We start from the raw sequence: 17,157 nt of genomic DNA on the forward strand, positions 1-17,157 counted from the left end.
AACTTTGTTTGAAGAAAGAACTACACTAAATAAATAAAATATACGTAATAAGAAACAATTCTAAAAGAGCACTACTGAATGAAATAATTTCAAAAGTTATTTAAGTACTCACCAAAAGCAGCCTATCAGCAGTTGGTCTTTTCTTGGGATTTTTCGTTAACGCTACTTTTACGAAATTGTGGAATGTTGGACTCCTGTAATTAATACATTTGAGACAATCAGCACGATTAAATAACTACAAATGAAATGGAAATAGTTTTTGACATTTGTTTGTAGCCATATTTCTTTCCGAAAGACGTTAAAACAAAAATTTCACTGAAACAAATAGTAATCTTCTCTCATAGTCATACTGACAAGACCTACGAGTGTTCAAGGACATCAACCGAATAAATTTGATATTATTGATTCGTTTACGTATGATTTCCTCTAAATATTTTCCATACCACAACCTTTTTTAAAAAATAGATTTCGAACTTCTTAAGCCAGAAACAAAATCAATTTCAACTTTCCCTCATACAGGCTTTTCTTGGTTTGTTCTTGTGGGTAGAGTTACACACCAAAGATTCTAGCCACACAAAAATTGTGAAACATCCGATATATATATATATATATATATATATATATATATATATATATATATATATATATATATATATATATATATATATATATATATATATGAATGATATATACAGTATTTTCATATCTAATACAACAAATATTAAATTCTTATTACACAGTTTACCCAAAACATGCAGAAACATTTCAGCAACGTTAATATCCACAAAAATTATTTTAACACTAGACTGTATTATTTTGCTTCATTAAGCACGGCAATTTACAAGGATTAAAATAATTTTACACATACTTTAAGTTACTTTCAAACTATATTTTTTTTAAAAACAAAAATGTTATTAATAACCAACAAATAATTTTAATTATATTCAACAACGAATGGCAGAAATTGAAGGATGGATTCTTCGTTAAATACAGATTTTTAAACTATAGTAAACCCTTAATCAATATCATACACGTCGTTACATAGAACTTTAAATTAGTACCACACAAAGCTTGATGAAGTCACGGTATTCAATAAATTATTATATTTATTATTGAATATAAAATATGGAGCAAATCTTCTTACGGCCCATATTTAAGGTATTTCTAGTACATTTTATACATTTATTGAATTCTACTTCTTCCTGTCTTATAATAAGCAATAAAATTACAGTTTAAGTGTATTACGCTAATAAAAAGCTGTGATTCAGTATAAAAGCGACGGTTTTGAGTACTGTTAGGAAATAATTATTAAAATATAAATTTTGCACATTTTTCTAATATATTTTATCCATTTTTGAGAAAAACTGATACTTAACGAAAAACTGGAAATTTTCGATATTCCGTTCTATTTTATGCAACCACAAGAACAAGGTACATTTTAAGTCGTTATGAAATAAAAGAAACAAAAAGAACAGAACAGAATCTTAATGCTACTCCGTATTTAGTAGCTATAACGTACCATTTGTCTCTTTCTTTTAACGTAGGTGGTTTGAAACCGCTTTTGGACATTAAAAACAATGCCCTCATGGGATGTAAGTCAAACATAGGAGGTTGCAATTCCGCCAGCTCAATGGCTGTTACTCCAACAGCCCATATATCACACAACTGGTTGTACCCTCCTTTCCTCTCTACAGCTGCAACCTACAGAATGAGCAATTGGCGAAACATTAAACTACGGACAATTTAAAGCAAACTTTTCATAACATTACACATATGAAGCTTAATAAAGCATACATATACTACAGTATCTTAAAAATACAATGGGAATTATTGACAGTACGAATACACTGACACATGAATGTTATATTACTATATAATGATGCATTATAAAAACATTGATGTCTAAAGTTCAAATTACAAGATTTACAGTAACAATAATACATTTAACAAAAATGGTTATAAAAATAATGGAAACACTTTAAATATGCAACACATGAGATGTATGAAGTGGTAACACTGACAATGCGTGTACAGTGCCCGGCCGCTGTTAGTGATGTGTTAGATGACAGTCTTAGCACAAAGGAATGATACAACGGAGATCTGTGTTGAAGCGGGCAGATAGTGATGATGCAAAATGGGACACATCTCGAATTTCAAAAGGGCCAAATTGTGGGTGCGTATTTAGTTGGTGTAAGTGTATATAAGGTAGCCAGTGTGTTAGGTATATCGAGAGAAACAATGTCAAAGATACGGCCACTGAGATACGACCTACAGAACTCGGCAGGAAGTAATAGGGACGGATGAGAAGCCCCAGAGAAAGGGATCACCGAGAATTGTCATCAATGACCGTGAAACAGTCATCTTTGTTAACCAGTGAAACTTTAACATTACTAGTTATTGTTACGCGACTCCGCTACCAAGTAGTTCACACATGCACTATTACCCACCAATCATTTTAACAAAAGTTAACTGCTGTTATTTAATCCTCTCCTTTTTTGCAGTTAAAATATGTTTCAAAATTTTCACTGCAAATTTCTTGAGTCAAACGTTAAGCAATTATATTGACTGAACTTTTTCTTTTTCCTATTTCTCAATGTGAATGACTCTGTTAGGAGGAATTCCTATGTATCCCACGTCCTCATGTTTTTTAATGAAAAAAGCTACATCACACTGCCATCCGCAAGAATCAAATATTTTACAAATCGGAAAGGCGAGCAATAGTAGGACCGATCAGTCAAAAAGTCTAAGAACAACCGTAAACACGAAAGACAGGAAGTCGAATTGTCAGACATGGGCATGTATTCGAAATACAGCCGCCATAAATTCTAAAACATACTTTACTTACAATGACACTTTTAGTAGGATTAAGTCCTTTAGGCTGACCGTTATTAATATTAACCCTTATCCGGGCAAGACATTTTTGTAACGTAAACGGGCAACCGGGGCCTGTGAGGCCCAGTATATATTTTAAGTGCAGAATACACAAAATCAATGCCTATTGTCACTTACTGTTTAGACTAGTCTAGAATGTACCGGTATATATTTTTGTCAAGTAGCGAAACTTCGTGTCACGCTTTTGTAAGCCAAGCAGAATAGCAAATCCGGTCCAGACATTTTTGTAACGTAAATGGGCAACCGGGGCCTGTCAGGCCCAGTATATATCTTAAGTGCAGAACACTCAAAATTCAATGTCTGTTGCCACATACTGTTCCGACTAAAGGTTACAATAGTCACGTGTTCAATATATAATTATGTGACAATTTGATCTAATATTTGACAGGAATTTCACTAAATTTATATGGGGCCCGGTTGCCCGGTTACGTCAGGAAAAGATTATTTTCAAATTTAAAAAAAAAAAAAAAAAACATTAGCTTTACCAACTCGATATGTTCATGATTTTAACTTCGACGAAAGATAGAAGAATTCAGTATTTTATGTCTTCGAAATATGTATGGTTATTGAGAAATTTTAGAAAAATGAAGCTACTGGGCCTGGGAGGCCCCGGTTGCCCGGATAAGGGTTAAGAAAATGTCTACGCATCCTGTTTCATGGCATCAGAATCTCACAATTTGCCATTTTACAACAAATTCTAAGATCCTGATGGAATTTTAACAGTGTTTGACTTAACGACATTTTGGCATGATGCACGTACTTAATTTACAGATGATCTCTGTAAATATCCAGTATAACTGTTTCTTAAGAAACCACATTCGCTTATGTATTCCACACAGTTGACATTATATTAACTATGAACAAAAAATTACAAAACTACTTGCATGTTCATAATTAATTTCAATGTGACAGAAAGGTTCCTTACCTCCGGAGCCATCCAGTATGGCGTTCCAATAAAGGATTTTCTTTTATTAATAGTTGCAGTAATTTGTGCAGACACACCAAAATCTGCTAATTTAACATCCCCATTTTCTGTGAGCAAAATGTTAGCACCCTGAAAATAATTTTAAACATATAAGTAATACAAAGATAAAAGAGCACCTAGTTCTAATGTGCCAAAAATGAAGGAAAACATGACAATCACTGATTATAAATATAAAATCTGTACTGAGAGTCGTGAGCAAGTATTTTTTTTCCTGGTTGTACGTAACTCCAGATGAGCGAGCGCCTTTCACACAGCAAAAGTTCCACTTCTTGACATGCTCAAGTAGAAGTGACGTGTTCTGTCCATGGGATATTAAAAGAAAACTACTTATAGTGGCATACCATATAAGATCATTTAGACACCTATTTAATTCCTCGTCACGGATCTATAAATATGCATTCAATGCGACTTCTGAATGCATAGATAATTAGTGCATAGGTGGAAATATTGAAAGAAGATGGGTAAAATATAGAAAGGACAGAAATATAGACTTTAACGTTTATTTCCGTAAAGGATGCCCTCCAACAGATACAAATTACGAGATTCATGAACAATTACGCTTCATTCACATTGAGGCGGCGATTTGCCATCGCTGCTCGCGGTAGTTTGCCGCATGAGAAGTGTACTCTTTCATATTACGTAGCGTTTTGCCGCGAATGAAAAATATGCGAGCAGGGTTGCTGTGCAACTGAAGAAACAAACTTGTGACTCTTATCGTGTTGTGGTGGTTGCAGTGGACAGACGCAAAAAGTGTCTTCTATTCGCCTTGTTAAGACAGAGACAAATAAATAAATTTAAAGATTTTTCTATACTGTTTCTACAATTGATAGACTTAAGGAAAATAGCGGCAAGGTTCTGGATATTTAAAATACCATCCCGATATTCACCTATTGTGACTTGGGATACCAGGAAAAAGTCCTTTCGGGATAGTCGGTGGCTGAGATCTATCCCAGAATCCCAAGTCAACACTCAACCACTGAACCCAAGCTTGGTCTGTTGGTATTTATTATTATTATTATTATTATAGTATTTCGGGTTTATTCATTTGTTTTAAGCGTTCCGACTATTGACTCGAGTCTCTTTAAAGCACTGCTCTAGTCCCTGAATTCAAAGGACTATTCAAGAAATTACAACCATAGAAGTGTTAAGATAGTTATAAAATATATAAAATACGGTACATTTATCAAATATCACGTAATGAATTCTCTCTTGCTTTGCTAAGGTACATTACAGTATTATTACTAAAATCCGGATTACGAATTTTATGTAATAAAATATATATATATATAGCAAAATAGTACATAAATATATATAGCAAAAGACTGTAAAATATGTAATATTGTTGAAATATTTGATAGTACATATTTTAATTGTGGGGTACCAGAAATTTATAAAATTAGAAGCTCGTTTGCCCAGCGCTGCCCGCACATTTATCCCAATCTTCTATTACATAGAAAAAAATAATTTGTATTGATTTGGACTCTTTTAAATCAACGACTTTTGGATTCGACACTTCGGTAGTATCGGTCGTTTTCGATTATTTTTACATGTCATCTTTAACCATATATTGTATGTAACAAGTTTGGTTAAAAGTACTCGAGGTGTCCTAGGCTAGAACATAAAAACATATACAAATACCCAAACACACACATATATATATATACGTAAAACACACACACAGATACAAATTATCGCAACCACTCTCTACTCTTTCCTGGCAACACTTGCTCCCTCCTCCAACACCCAAGCGGCAGATCGCCACCTATATGTAAAGAGCTCCATTGCTTGCAATGTCCCGCTTGGCTGTACGCGGCACGCGCCGCTTTCTGTTTTTCCTCGCCGCGTAAATTTGCGGCGACCGCCGCGCATATATGAAAAGCTTCATTGCTTGCAATGTCTTTCTACCCTACGCGGCAATTCGCCGCCGCCGCGCGCGGCAGTTCACCGCCAAATGAGAAAGGGCTGTTAACGATCTTTAGGTAATATGGATGTATAAGATTGTACGTGATTGTGATGAAAATTACATTGACCTGCACAAATCAAAAACATGTCCGGGACGCTAGAAACAGAACCACATTTCAACCCTCGTACATATCTACAACAGAACAAAACAAAACAAAACAAAAACAAAAAAAAAAGCAATGTTAACCATATAAAATTATTTCCTGGGGTCAAAATCTAAAATTGTTTACGAAGCATTTCTCATTTTAAAAAGAAAAGAAAATTACTTTTGCTGTCTTGACGAAGGAAATAAATGCTACTTCATGATTTATATATGATATTACAGTGTTATTAAAATTACCTTTAATCACTTTCCATTTATTATTATTATTATTATTATTATTTATTTATTTATTTATTTATTTATTTATTTTAATGTAGAACGATCCTAAAGTCGACTTACGCAAAATTTGTAACTTTTGGGATTTTTGTTTGTATTGAAAATGATATTTATAAAAAGTCTGAAGAGTTGTTATGAAATGTAACATTAGAACCAGAGTAAAGGAAAATGTCAGAAATTCCGAACAGGATGATTCAGTCACTTCAAGCCTACTTGAACATCTGTTTAAGTACAAATAGAAGATCTCAGATTTACGAATTTTTACATGAGGTAACATGCAAACAGAAAGAATAACTCTGAATCGTTCCACATACTCCTTTAGAAACATTGGTGGGTGGATTAGTTTAACAGACTTTGTTTTTGTTTCTGTTTGTAACGAAGATAAAATTTGAAGAAACACAATGCATGGAAGTAATTTTCTTAAGAAATAGATATAAAAATCTGTTTATATTTAGCTTCTGTAAACCAAAAAAACTTCCTAAACTGCTATGACAAACGCAACTGCTAGTGAATCGCTGAAATTATAATCATTTACAGTAGAATATGGTATTTGATCAGTAGTAAGTTATATATATATATATATGACACAAATCAAGATTTCCTAAATAACCCTCGGCGTAATCTGATTCCTTAATTTTCATAAAGATAAGGATGTAATTTTTTTTCGAGCGAATCCGTTTACAGAAGATCACAAGTGCAAGTCTGCAACACTTTCTTCTTCTCGCCATAATACATTTGGTGCCTTGGTTTTACGCTGAGATAGAAGTGTTTCCATTTTGATACCTGTAATTGTTTAAATTCTTCAGAAAATCCCATACTTTTATTTTATTTTTATTTATTTTTTATTTACTTTCCTTACCCTTTTGCACTAATGACTGTCGTGTAAACAGTTAAAACATACTGGGGAAAATGTTCCTTCATTCCACGAGATTGTCAGTATAATATTCTGCAACTTTATTCCAGACGTGGCAAGTCTTCATATAAAAAAGAAGTTTTACTACATTCGTAAATTAACTGCACTATTAACAAAATAGTAGTAATAAATATGGAGTATAATTACCCTTTGCCACTCACAATGATATATAGATCCTTACCTTTATATCTCGATGCATTTTCCCCATACTGTGAAGATAAGCCAATCCCTGTAACGTCTCTTTACACATATACGCAATTTGTGGTTCTGTCAAAGGGCCTGTAACTGAACATATATTTTCGTATTAGTATAGTTTACATTTGAAAAAAAATAAATGAAATCTTTAAGTTTTACGTCCCACGCTTATGCCGGTTAGGTTAAAGGAGACGGTGATGATGAGAAATGAATGAAATGGTGGAATGAAGAAAGTGGGAGGAAACGAGAAAACCCCGAGCACGGTGTTTGTCCACTACAAAGTCCACACGGCGCGAGCTGGGATCGAACCAGGGACCCCAAGCACCGGAGATGAACGTTCTACCACTGACCCATCGCGCCCCCTAGTTTACATTTGAAGTACGGATTAAAAAAATCTGAAATTCAAACACTGTACACCATTACGAATAGATTTTCGCCAACTCTTTAACGTTTGTTTTGAGTTTATTACACATTACCAGCATCAAACCTACATAGACGGGGGCCTACACTCTTACGTAGCATTTGAACCATACAAATTCACATTAGAGATCGAACTCAAATCTCATGTTTAAAATTAAGATTTAACTAACTGAAATGTTATTTTTAGTTTGACAATCCCACATTTATGTAAAGGAGACGGATGATTGATGAAAATGCAAGATTTGATAGAATGAGAATACAGGAGGAAACAGAATAGTCCCGAAAAAACCCTCGGACACGGTGTTGTCTATCATAAAACTAACTGACCGGGGATGGAAACACGGACCCGTCGCACGAGAGGTGAGTACTCTACCACAGAGTCACCGAACCTTCCCCCTTTCTTTTGCTACGTTTAATCCTGCGGAATCACGTTTAATCCTGTCACGTTATACAAAATCTTATCGCTATTGGCTCTAACCGACCAGATGACGAATGCCTTATTCCTCCTCTTTTCCCACTTTTTGTTTTCATTTTCTTTCTTTTTTTCATTCAAAACTGAATTAAACTCTTACCCTTCATTCAGAGAACTCCCAAATTGTTTTAAGATGTTAAGGTCAACTGAAACTTCTGTACCCACAACGAGAATCGAACCCCGGATTTAACATGCACCAAAGATGCATGCGCTGAACATTTGGCAATTCTAAACCATATGTACCGTTTACAAGGGTCAACATTTCAATATACTATGAAACCTTCACTCTAATAATTTGGATATAATGTCAATGAATATCTATTATTTTGTTAGAATATTTACAAACAATAAAATAAAAATTTTTTATCCATCATATAGTGAACTATATAAAATAATGACACTAATACCTAGACTACGAAATTTACACGTCACTTGATGTAAGGGGTAATGATGTATACTCATGTTCAATGAACTTTTCATATATACTATCACGATACTTTAATTGAAATAATGATTTTGATTTTGCATTTTTGGTCTGATTTGCAGGAAGAATATAGTACCAAATATTTGAACTTTTCCTTTAAAATGAATTACAACAATTAAATTATAATCAGAAAACTAAAGTGCATGATCAGTCTCTATTAAGACATTAAGCATACTATATCCATATTACTATAATATGCAATTTTAGTCATTATTATTACGTACTGTGATAAATATCTTGTAAAGAACCGCCACCACAGTATTCCATACATATCCACAATTTGTCCCTTCTTAAATAGCTACCATAATATGCTATTATGTTGGGATGCCGGCAATCTTTCATCATAAGAATTTCCTGTTGTATTATGGCAAAATCATCTCCTAATAAAGAAAAGAAAAAATAATTATAAACTATTGTTCATATTAAATATTACATTTTAATGAACATTTTTCTGTTACAATAGCTTAACAAATAAGGAATAAATTAATTCATAAGGAAAGATCATCTGAACATTTCTTTGGTCACCAACAGGTATCCATCTCTTAATTGATAACAGAAACATAATGGACTTGAATACACTTTCGTTTCAAAGAATGTGTTTCGAAGGAATTACAAGAGCTTTTCGATTAAGCTTAGTACTATAAATTGACAATATCATGTGACTGTAACTAACGAAAGAAAACATTTTGTTCAAAATTTCTACAATAATTTTATGCTAGCAAAAATAATATGCCTGTAGTTGGTTTTATTCACTTATTCCAATCTAAACGCCACTAAGTTGAGCGTTAAACTAACTATCCAACTTATTTCTACACCAAATGACGATAAATCAAATCGTTACGTATTCTCTATTTTGAAAGCCATTCACTTTCTTAGGTTTCATTTTCAATTAAATCAATGGATCGTTCAAGCATGATGTACTTCCCGCATCATTTGTTCCTCGAGATTCCAAAGAAATGTACAATGTGCAAAATTTGCAATGCTTATATTTCACACTAACCCGTAAACATCGCAGTAAAAAAAATGATAATTTTTGTTTAAATTTTCGAAAGATGTTTAAAGAACAAATATGCTAAAGATAATCAAATAACGGAAAATGAAATGAAATCTTTCAGTTAAACGTCCCACAATTATGCCTGTCAGGCTAAGGAAGACGGATGATCTAGGCAAGTGAATGATGACGAAAAATTGGTAGAATGAGAATGTAGAAGGAAACGAAAGTACCCGAGATAACCCACGGACATGATTTTCCATCACAAACTTGGCCGGGGATCGAACCAGGAACTCCACGCACCAGAAGTAAGCGCTCTACCAGTGGGCCACCTCCCCCCCCTATAAATCGGGTAAAGAACGTTCTTGTATGAAAATAAATGTAAAATAAAGAAAAGCGTAGAAATTTATTATTTTCTTTATCTAGCATCCATATGTTTGGATCCATAAATATATTTTCTAAAACGATGTACTTTTGTAGGCACCGAAATGACAGAACAACGCTGGTACCGAAAAAAACATAAATAAATTTATGCCATACACATAGGCAGTTCTATTATTTCAAAATAAGTAACTCAGCTTTTTCCTTCGGTTTACCACACATGGTTACGCCATTTCTTCGGTTTTGAAACTTTTGAAACTGTGAATTTCATTATATTTTGGATCGTTTATGAAATTTTTAAATTTTACTAGGAAGATCATACACTGGAATTACCGAAGAACAAAACAGTATAAAACCAAATATTACAGAGAAAGTGGATGAAATTTACAAATGAAAGCAGAATAAAGACAAAGAATGTGTAGGAGTTGTATATATCCTATCGGAGAAACTGCTGGATTCAAAGTCAGAAGTTGAATATCTAAACAACGGTTACATTTTTTAGATTCACATATATATCTTTACTTATTTAATTCTTTATTCACATTTTTCATTATTTTTATATCCGAGACTGAATCTGCATCAGTACATAAAAATCGTTGTCATATTATTCTAACAGCGATATATATATATATATATATATATATATATATATATACTACCCCCGAAAAGTTTCCGGACAAACAGGAAATGAAGAAATTTTCAAAATGTAACATAAGATTGCATTACAATTTGCTCACAGATGAAATGTAAAACATTTTAGAACCCGACGAGAGAAAAGGTCTTGACCTGTTGTGGATGAATTAAGAAAAATAAACTTAAATATTGCGCCGTTGTGATGGTGCATTACGTACGCGTGCGATACAAAACGGCCATTATACTGCAAATTGAAGATCGAACACACAATAAATGTCTCATAGGTGTCTCTCAAACTGCTCTGTCTATTTCTCTCTCAGATCTCACTGTTGGAAGTTGTCTATTGCACGCTAGTTGTTGTGTGTGTGTGTGTTGAAGTGAGGTGTAAAGTGTCCCCTATTAGCATAATGCCCGTACGAAAAGGGAATTGGGCATTGAAACTAGAGCAAAAATAGTTACTTTACGTGAAGAAGTCTATACAATACGGGAAATAGCCGCAAAAGTGAAAACACCCCATACTACAGTGCATGAGACTTTAAAACGATTTGCTGAAACAGAGGAAAATCGCTCTCAAGCAAGATCTGGAAGGCCTAGAGCTACTACTGCAAGGGAGGACAAGCAAACGCAACAGGTTGAAAACAATGCCCCAAATACAAGCTAAAGTGAACGAAACTCGCGAAAAGCCGATCAGCTATGAAAGTGTCCGAACGCGGTTAGTGAATGCGGGACTAAACGGTAGTGTGGCAACTAGAAAACTGCTCTTGCGCCCTCAAAACAAAAAGAAGACATTTCTGTGGGCAAGAAAATTCGCAAACTGGGGATTAGAGCAGTGAAACAATTGCTTATTTACTGACGAATCAAAGTTTGAACTCTTCAGTAATAGACGCAGGGTTTTCGTGCGTCGCTCCAAGGGCGAAAGACTGCTTCCATCGTGTATTTTGCAAGTGGTAAATCACAGGGGTGGTTCTGTGATGGTGTGGGGTTTCTTTGGTAACAGTAAAGTGGGAAATTTAGTGTAAATACATGGTACAATGCAGAAAGCACAGTACCATCAGATTTTGATCAGACACGCAGTGCCATCTAGGAAGAGGCTCATTGGTGGTGGGTTCATCATGCAGCAATACAATGACCCAAAACACATATCTCGTCTTTGTAGAAGGTATTAGTCAGCAAAAGAGCAACAGGGAGATCTCAAGAATATGGCATGGCCCCCACAATCACCGGATTGTAATCCAATTGAGTTACTGTGGGATGAGCTTGAGAGGGCAGTTCGAAAGATGCGTCCCTCTAATGAGAAACACTTATTTGAGTGTCTTCGCAAAGCCTGGACAGCAATCGAGCCCGAAACTCTACAGAAACTAATACGCCGAATGCCCAAAGTCTGTAAAGCTGTTATCACAGCACGTGGAGGCTACTTTGATGAATCAAAGATTTAAGTTCTATGACAAAACATTGGTCCATTTCTGTTGAATTTCCGTATTTTCCTCTCAAATACATATTGTAGGTTCCAGATAAAAATACATTCCATTGATATGACTTTGCTTTTTCTCGAATACACGTAAAGTGTACATAAACCTACTTTGTACGGAAACTTTTCGTTTGACGTTACCTTTTGTTGGATACATGTAGTGGTGACATTCACACATTATTTAGCAACAGGTACTATGAACAGTATAGTGCATTGACTTAGTATTTACATTATTACTATACGATTAAGTTATTACACTTTTTCTATTTATTTCAACGATAAAATTAACAGTGACTAGGATTAAGTTATGCAACATGCTTATACTGATATTTTATTGTTAGAACTCATCAAATGTTGAGATAGACCTAGAATTAAAAAAGTGACCAGAAGGCTAGTTGTTGTTTAGAATATTCGATGGCTGATTTCTTGTTAACCCAACAATCGGGAGCTGTATGATGTTCTTGGCGTAGCCACGATTTTATCCTATTCTTTTTTAAAGGCTTTCCTGGGAGATTTACTGTCATGAAGTGATTTTTTTTTTTTTTTTTTTTTTGACAGGAAACCCGTCACAGAAATGAACCACATCTACACATTAGTAGTATTACATTTCCACTCATGAGATGCTGTAGAAAATCAGTGTTATGTATCAACAACAGGATGTCCTAATTATCTCTTTAGACGCTGGAAAGGAAAAATATAAATTCACTACATTCTCAAAAATAGTACAGGATATCTTTTTTTATAAGTAGTGGATCTGAAGATGAAAAGACAATTTTAACAGGTTCCGTGAATCTGAGAAATTTCAACAACCGGTTCGAGAGAACCAATGCGAACCAGCTGAATGACACCACTTGGTATATTCAATTCTGTGTATGAATGATGAGAAAAGCCAAATCAGTAGAATTGTTCAATGTATAAATAACGTATAAATTGAAGAATGAAGCGTAAGTGGATAACAAACCTGAAACATGTGGTGTCATGGTGAGTGAGATATAAATAAATTTAATAAGATGTTACAAGCAACTATAGTGATATTTAGCAGTCTTATGAGCATCAGTGACGATAGATTGGGGTACATATATTACCACTTTTTGTCAACATGCCTAGCACAATGGTCTGAGATGGTATGCGAATCGTAAAGCATGACGTTCTAAAATTCGCAGCCGGCTATAGAAATCACTGCCAGCACTCAACTAATGCTGTAAAGTCGTTTAATGAACACGGCCGAAGAAAATCCTTGTAAAATTTAATAAAGATCGTATTGGACGATCGTCTTAATTCGATGGTTTGTTGAAATAATCTTGAGATCAGTGTTGACGCAACACATTATCCTCACTTCGATTATTAATTTTAAGATTTATCCCTATCCACAGACTAATCCTCGGTTGGTGCAACTGAGCATAGGGTAATAGCCTGATGATCCCAAATCACTGTCACCATGAGTTTTCGCGTTAACAGCTTTTTTTTTTTTTTTTTTTTTTTTCAGGGTAATGCCATTTGAGCGATTGACCCTTGCTCTCTGGGGTCATATGAGGCACCCAGGTCGCATAACCAAAAATAATAATAATATGGTCAAGAACGACGTCTCCATCTGAGTGATACCGCGTTAGAAATGTCAGTGTCACCTGTTCTCTGTGTTTTGTGTTGCTCATTATGTTGTCGAGGAAACCATCACGCAATTTTTTGGTAGCTAGGATGTTCGAGCACAATTTCAGCAAGCAAATAACGTGCAATGTTTGGAATGATTCCAAACATTTCATGAAATATAAATAAAATCGTTAGATCTGTTTTCGAGAAAATCAATTTTTTTGTGCAACTTATCGAGAGTTACGCAAAGTGATGACGTCATGGGGGGGCAAGAGGCGGCTACGTGTCCCTCCTCCCGACAGGTAACGTAGATCAATATAAAACTATTCATAAAAGAAAAGCTGCCCCACAAACTTTATCTGCCCTGCTCCCTCCTAAAAAAAAAGAAAAAACTAAAGCTAGCGTCGTTACTAGTTACGTGTCTGACTTGCACAATTTTATCGTTCATTTGCTTCTTAAAATTTCTGTGATGAGTGATGGAGTCCAGACACCATATCGATCAGTACTAAACATTATACAAAATTTTCTCATATTTTTTCCTTCATCACTACCACTATACACGTTCTTCACTTAATAATAGATCTCTGCAAGTTTCATCTTCTGAGCAGTCAAGAAACAAATCACACTCCTCACCACATAGTCAGTGGGATTTTTACATCACAGAGTTATTTTTTTGCTTTTGAGCGACGATAAGAGAGAAAATATGTTAATCGTAAGAGAGAGAGAGGAAAAAAAAGGAATTTGAGATTTCAACGCATTTACATGTTTCATGGAATCTACATACCGAAAAAGTTATTTTTCAACATCTGTCCGTGCTATGCAAACCCAGAGGCCATACCGTTTAACATGTCCGTACTAAATTGTTAACTTAAGTTTTTTATAAAATTCTCTAGGTGAGACGGGATTCAAATTTTAAGGGTTGTTTATAGAAGAGTAAAAACCAAAAATTCTATTTTCTTGACAACGGATCTGACGATTATGTTCATATTTCATATATCAATATTCCATTAGCTACCGGTACCTAATAATATGGGTGCCATAGCTTGTTTGTTCTTTAAAAAAAAATCTACGAGGGGTTTATTTTTTGCGGTGATTTATCAAAAACGATTCAAGAGATGTTGCTCATATTTAATAAAAAAAGGTATTTCATTAACACCCTGACATTATGGCATAATCATGTTTTCTTTAAATCCACAAGAGGTAGTTTACTCTTGGGAGTGAGTACTTTCGAATGATTTTCTCTAAACTCACTCCAGAGATTATTTTTATATTTCATAAATAAATACTACATTAATAATACAATATTGTGTAAATCACTTCCATTAAAATATGTATAATAGGTAGTTCAGTCTTGAGGTTTATATGTATTTTTGTGTGTGCTTTTTTTTTTTTTTTCAAATACGACTTGATCGATTTTGTAGAATTTTATAAACAATATTTCATTAATAACTGTAATACATTTATACGACGTAAGTGATTACATACAAAAAAAAAAAATCTACAAGGGTAATTTACTTATAGGGGTGAGTTTTCTCCAGACGAAGATTTTCCAAAACACCTTAAAAATTCTGTTCGTATTTCACACAAGAAAATGTTTCATTAATCAATCTTATTTGTGTCTGTCTCTTCTCATGTTTACATGGGGTCGGCGTACCCGCCTTTAATTCTTTTCCTCCATTCTTCTCTATCCTAGGTGTCCTCTATTCTCATTCCCTCTCCCTTAAATCATCTTGTCTTTCTATCTCATTTTGGGGCCTCTCCTCTCCCTTTTACATTGTACTTCCAGTTTTCCGATTCTCTTTCCTACAAAGTGGTCATTTCTTCGTTCTGCATGTCCAAGAAAATGTTTCATTAATAATTGTACCAAGACATTATTTAAGTTAAGGAATTCGAGGGAGAGTTTAGTGCGGTGGCCCGTACCTTTTAATTTTTAACCTGCAGTAAAGGCGCAATAGTATGTGATACAATCACATTTCAAAAATACTAAATAAATGCGTTTAAAAAAACAGTCGGGCGTGATTAGTGGATAAGACGTGTCCTGTATGGCGGGAATGAGCAAATGATCGTTATTTTGTGGATAGCTCTCGTACAACGAATTCAGAATGGCAGATACCTCCTCCGTGTCGGACTAAGAATGGTTTAGTACGGCTTATGCTCTCTGTAAACTACTAACAGTAAATAAACAATGACATTTTCAACCTTTAATAGGAAATTGTGTGTTCTTTCAAATGATATCAAAGTTCTACGTTTTGACAGGCAAAAGATATAGTTAATTTGGGAAATGAATGGATTTTCGTTTTCAAGATCGACCAGAACCACTTTGGATAGACGTTTCGTAAGTTAGGAATCCTTCACGTCGATTTACCTAATCTTTTTCAAGTTCCCTGCAATAAAATTAATTTCACTATTTCTGAGCTTCAATCACGGCCTTGCACAACTTAATTTTAAGTGAGACATGTCGTTCCGTCCTTTCACTGCTTCGTTCACAAAACTTTCCATCACAGTAATATTTTGAAGCATTTGCCCGAACTAGTTGCTAATATAACTAGTTTGATGAAAATCTAAGATGGTGGAAGGACATTCTTCGATGATGTGACGCGAAATGACTCGAAAATAAATTTTGTATAGATACCAAATGGATGAGAAAAATATAAATTTTATGGAGGTTTGATTATGTGTGACAAAACAAGTGATTGAATAAATCAATTATATTATAAAAAATAAACCACGACAGTTTTACTGATTTTTTTTTAACTGTTATCGTACACATTTTCGAAGAAAACACTTACCTGGTTCTAATTTTATCACCTTTATTGCTGCTAATTCATTCGTGGAGATTCTTTTCGCCTGAAATAAAACAAAATAATTCATTTTTTCACACTGATAACATAATTACACACTATCAAATGAAGATACCAAATTAAAAAGTAACAGATACAAGCAGACACAACATTTACAGGTTAAAGGAAACATCACTCCAGAACACATCCAAACTGATCAAAAATTACACGTTGTAATAGATCTCTTTCCTTTTTTCTCGAATTCTTTCCATTAGTTAATTTGCTACACATCACCTATAACGAAAAGTAGCTCTTACTGTAATATGCAGTATTCCAAGGATACCCATGAAGTAGAACTATAGCTGCTCAGTTTTTAAGCCAAAAGATTCCTTTTGATCCTTAATGAAACCAAATTGAAGACGCGATCTGATAGAATTAATGTCCGATATTATTTTCTATGGAAAGATTAGTTAGTGGAGTCATGCAGTCTTCACCTGCTTTAATAGCTACAGAAATACTACAGCCACAGCTACACATTAAGTTTAAGTTCCAGATTTTGTTTTGCTTCCTTATGCAAATTACGCAAATATGACAAACGACTGAAGCTTTCGAAAT

At 34.2% G+C, this 17,157-nt stretch overlaps 1 protein-coding gene across 16 annotated transcripts in view; it reads right to left on the reverse strand.

Annotated features, from left to right (window-relative positions):
* The window catches only part of hppy (MAP4K3-like protein hppy), a 133,388-nt gene that overhangs the window by 95,545 nt on the left and 20,686 nt on the right, over positions 1-17,157 (reverse strand). For all 16 annotated transcript variants that reach the window (XM_081725596.1, XM_081725597.1, XM_081725594.1 and 13 more), the window contains exons 2-7: positions 16,552-16,609; positions 8,927-9,082; positions 7,313-7,416; positions 3,818-3,946; positions 1,520-1,701; positions 113-194 (exon numbers count right to left, since the gene is read on the reverse strand). In XM_081725596.1, coding sequence (XP_081581722.1) covers positions 113-194; positions 1,520-1,701; positions 3,818-3,946; positions 7,313-7,416; positions 8,927-9,082; positions 16,552-16,609 — 711 coding nt within the window. The remainder of the gene's footprint in view (positions 1-112; positions 195-1,519; positions 1,702-3,817; positions 3,947-7,312; positions 7,417-8,926; positions 9,083-16,551; positions 16,610-17,157) is intronic.

The sequence above is a fragment of the Thermobia domestica genome, chromosome 9, assembly GCF_964235325.1.
Source record: "Thermobia domestica chromosome 9, izTheDome1.hap1.1, whole genome shotgun sequence".
In the NCBI taxonomy this organism is placed as follows: domain Eukaryota; kingdom Metazoa; phylum Arthropoda; class Insecta; order Zygentoma; family Lepismatidae; genus Thermobia; species Thermobia domestica.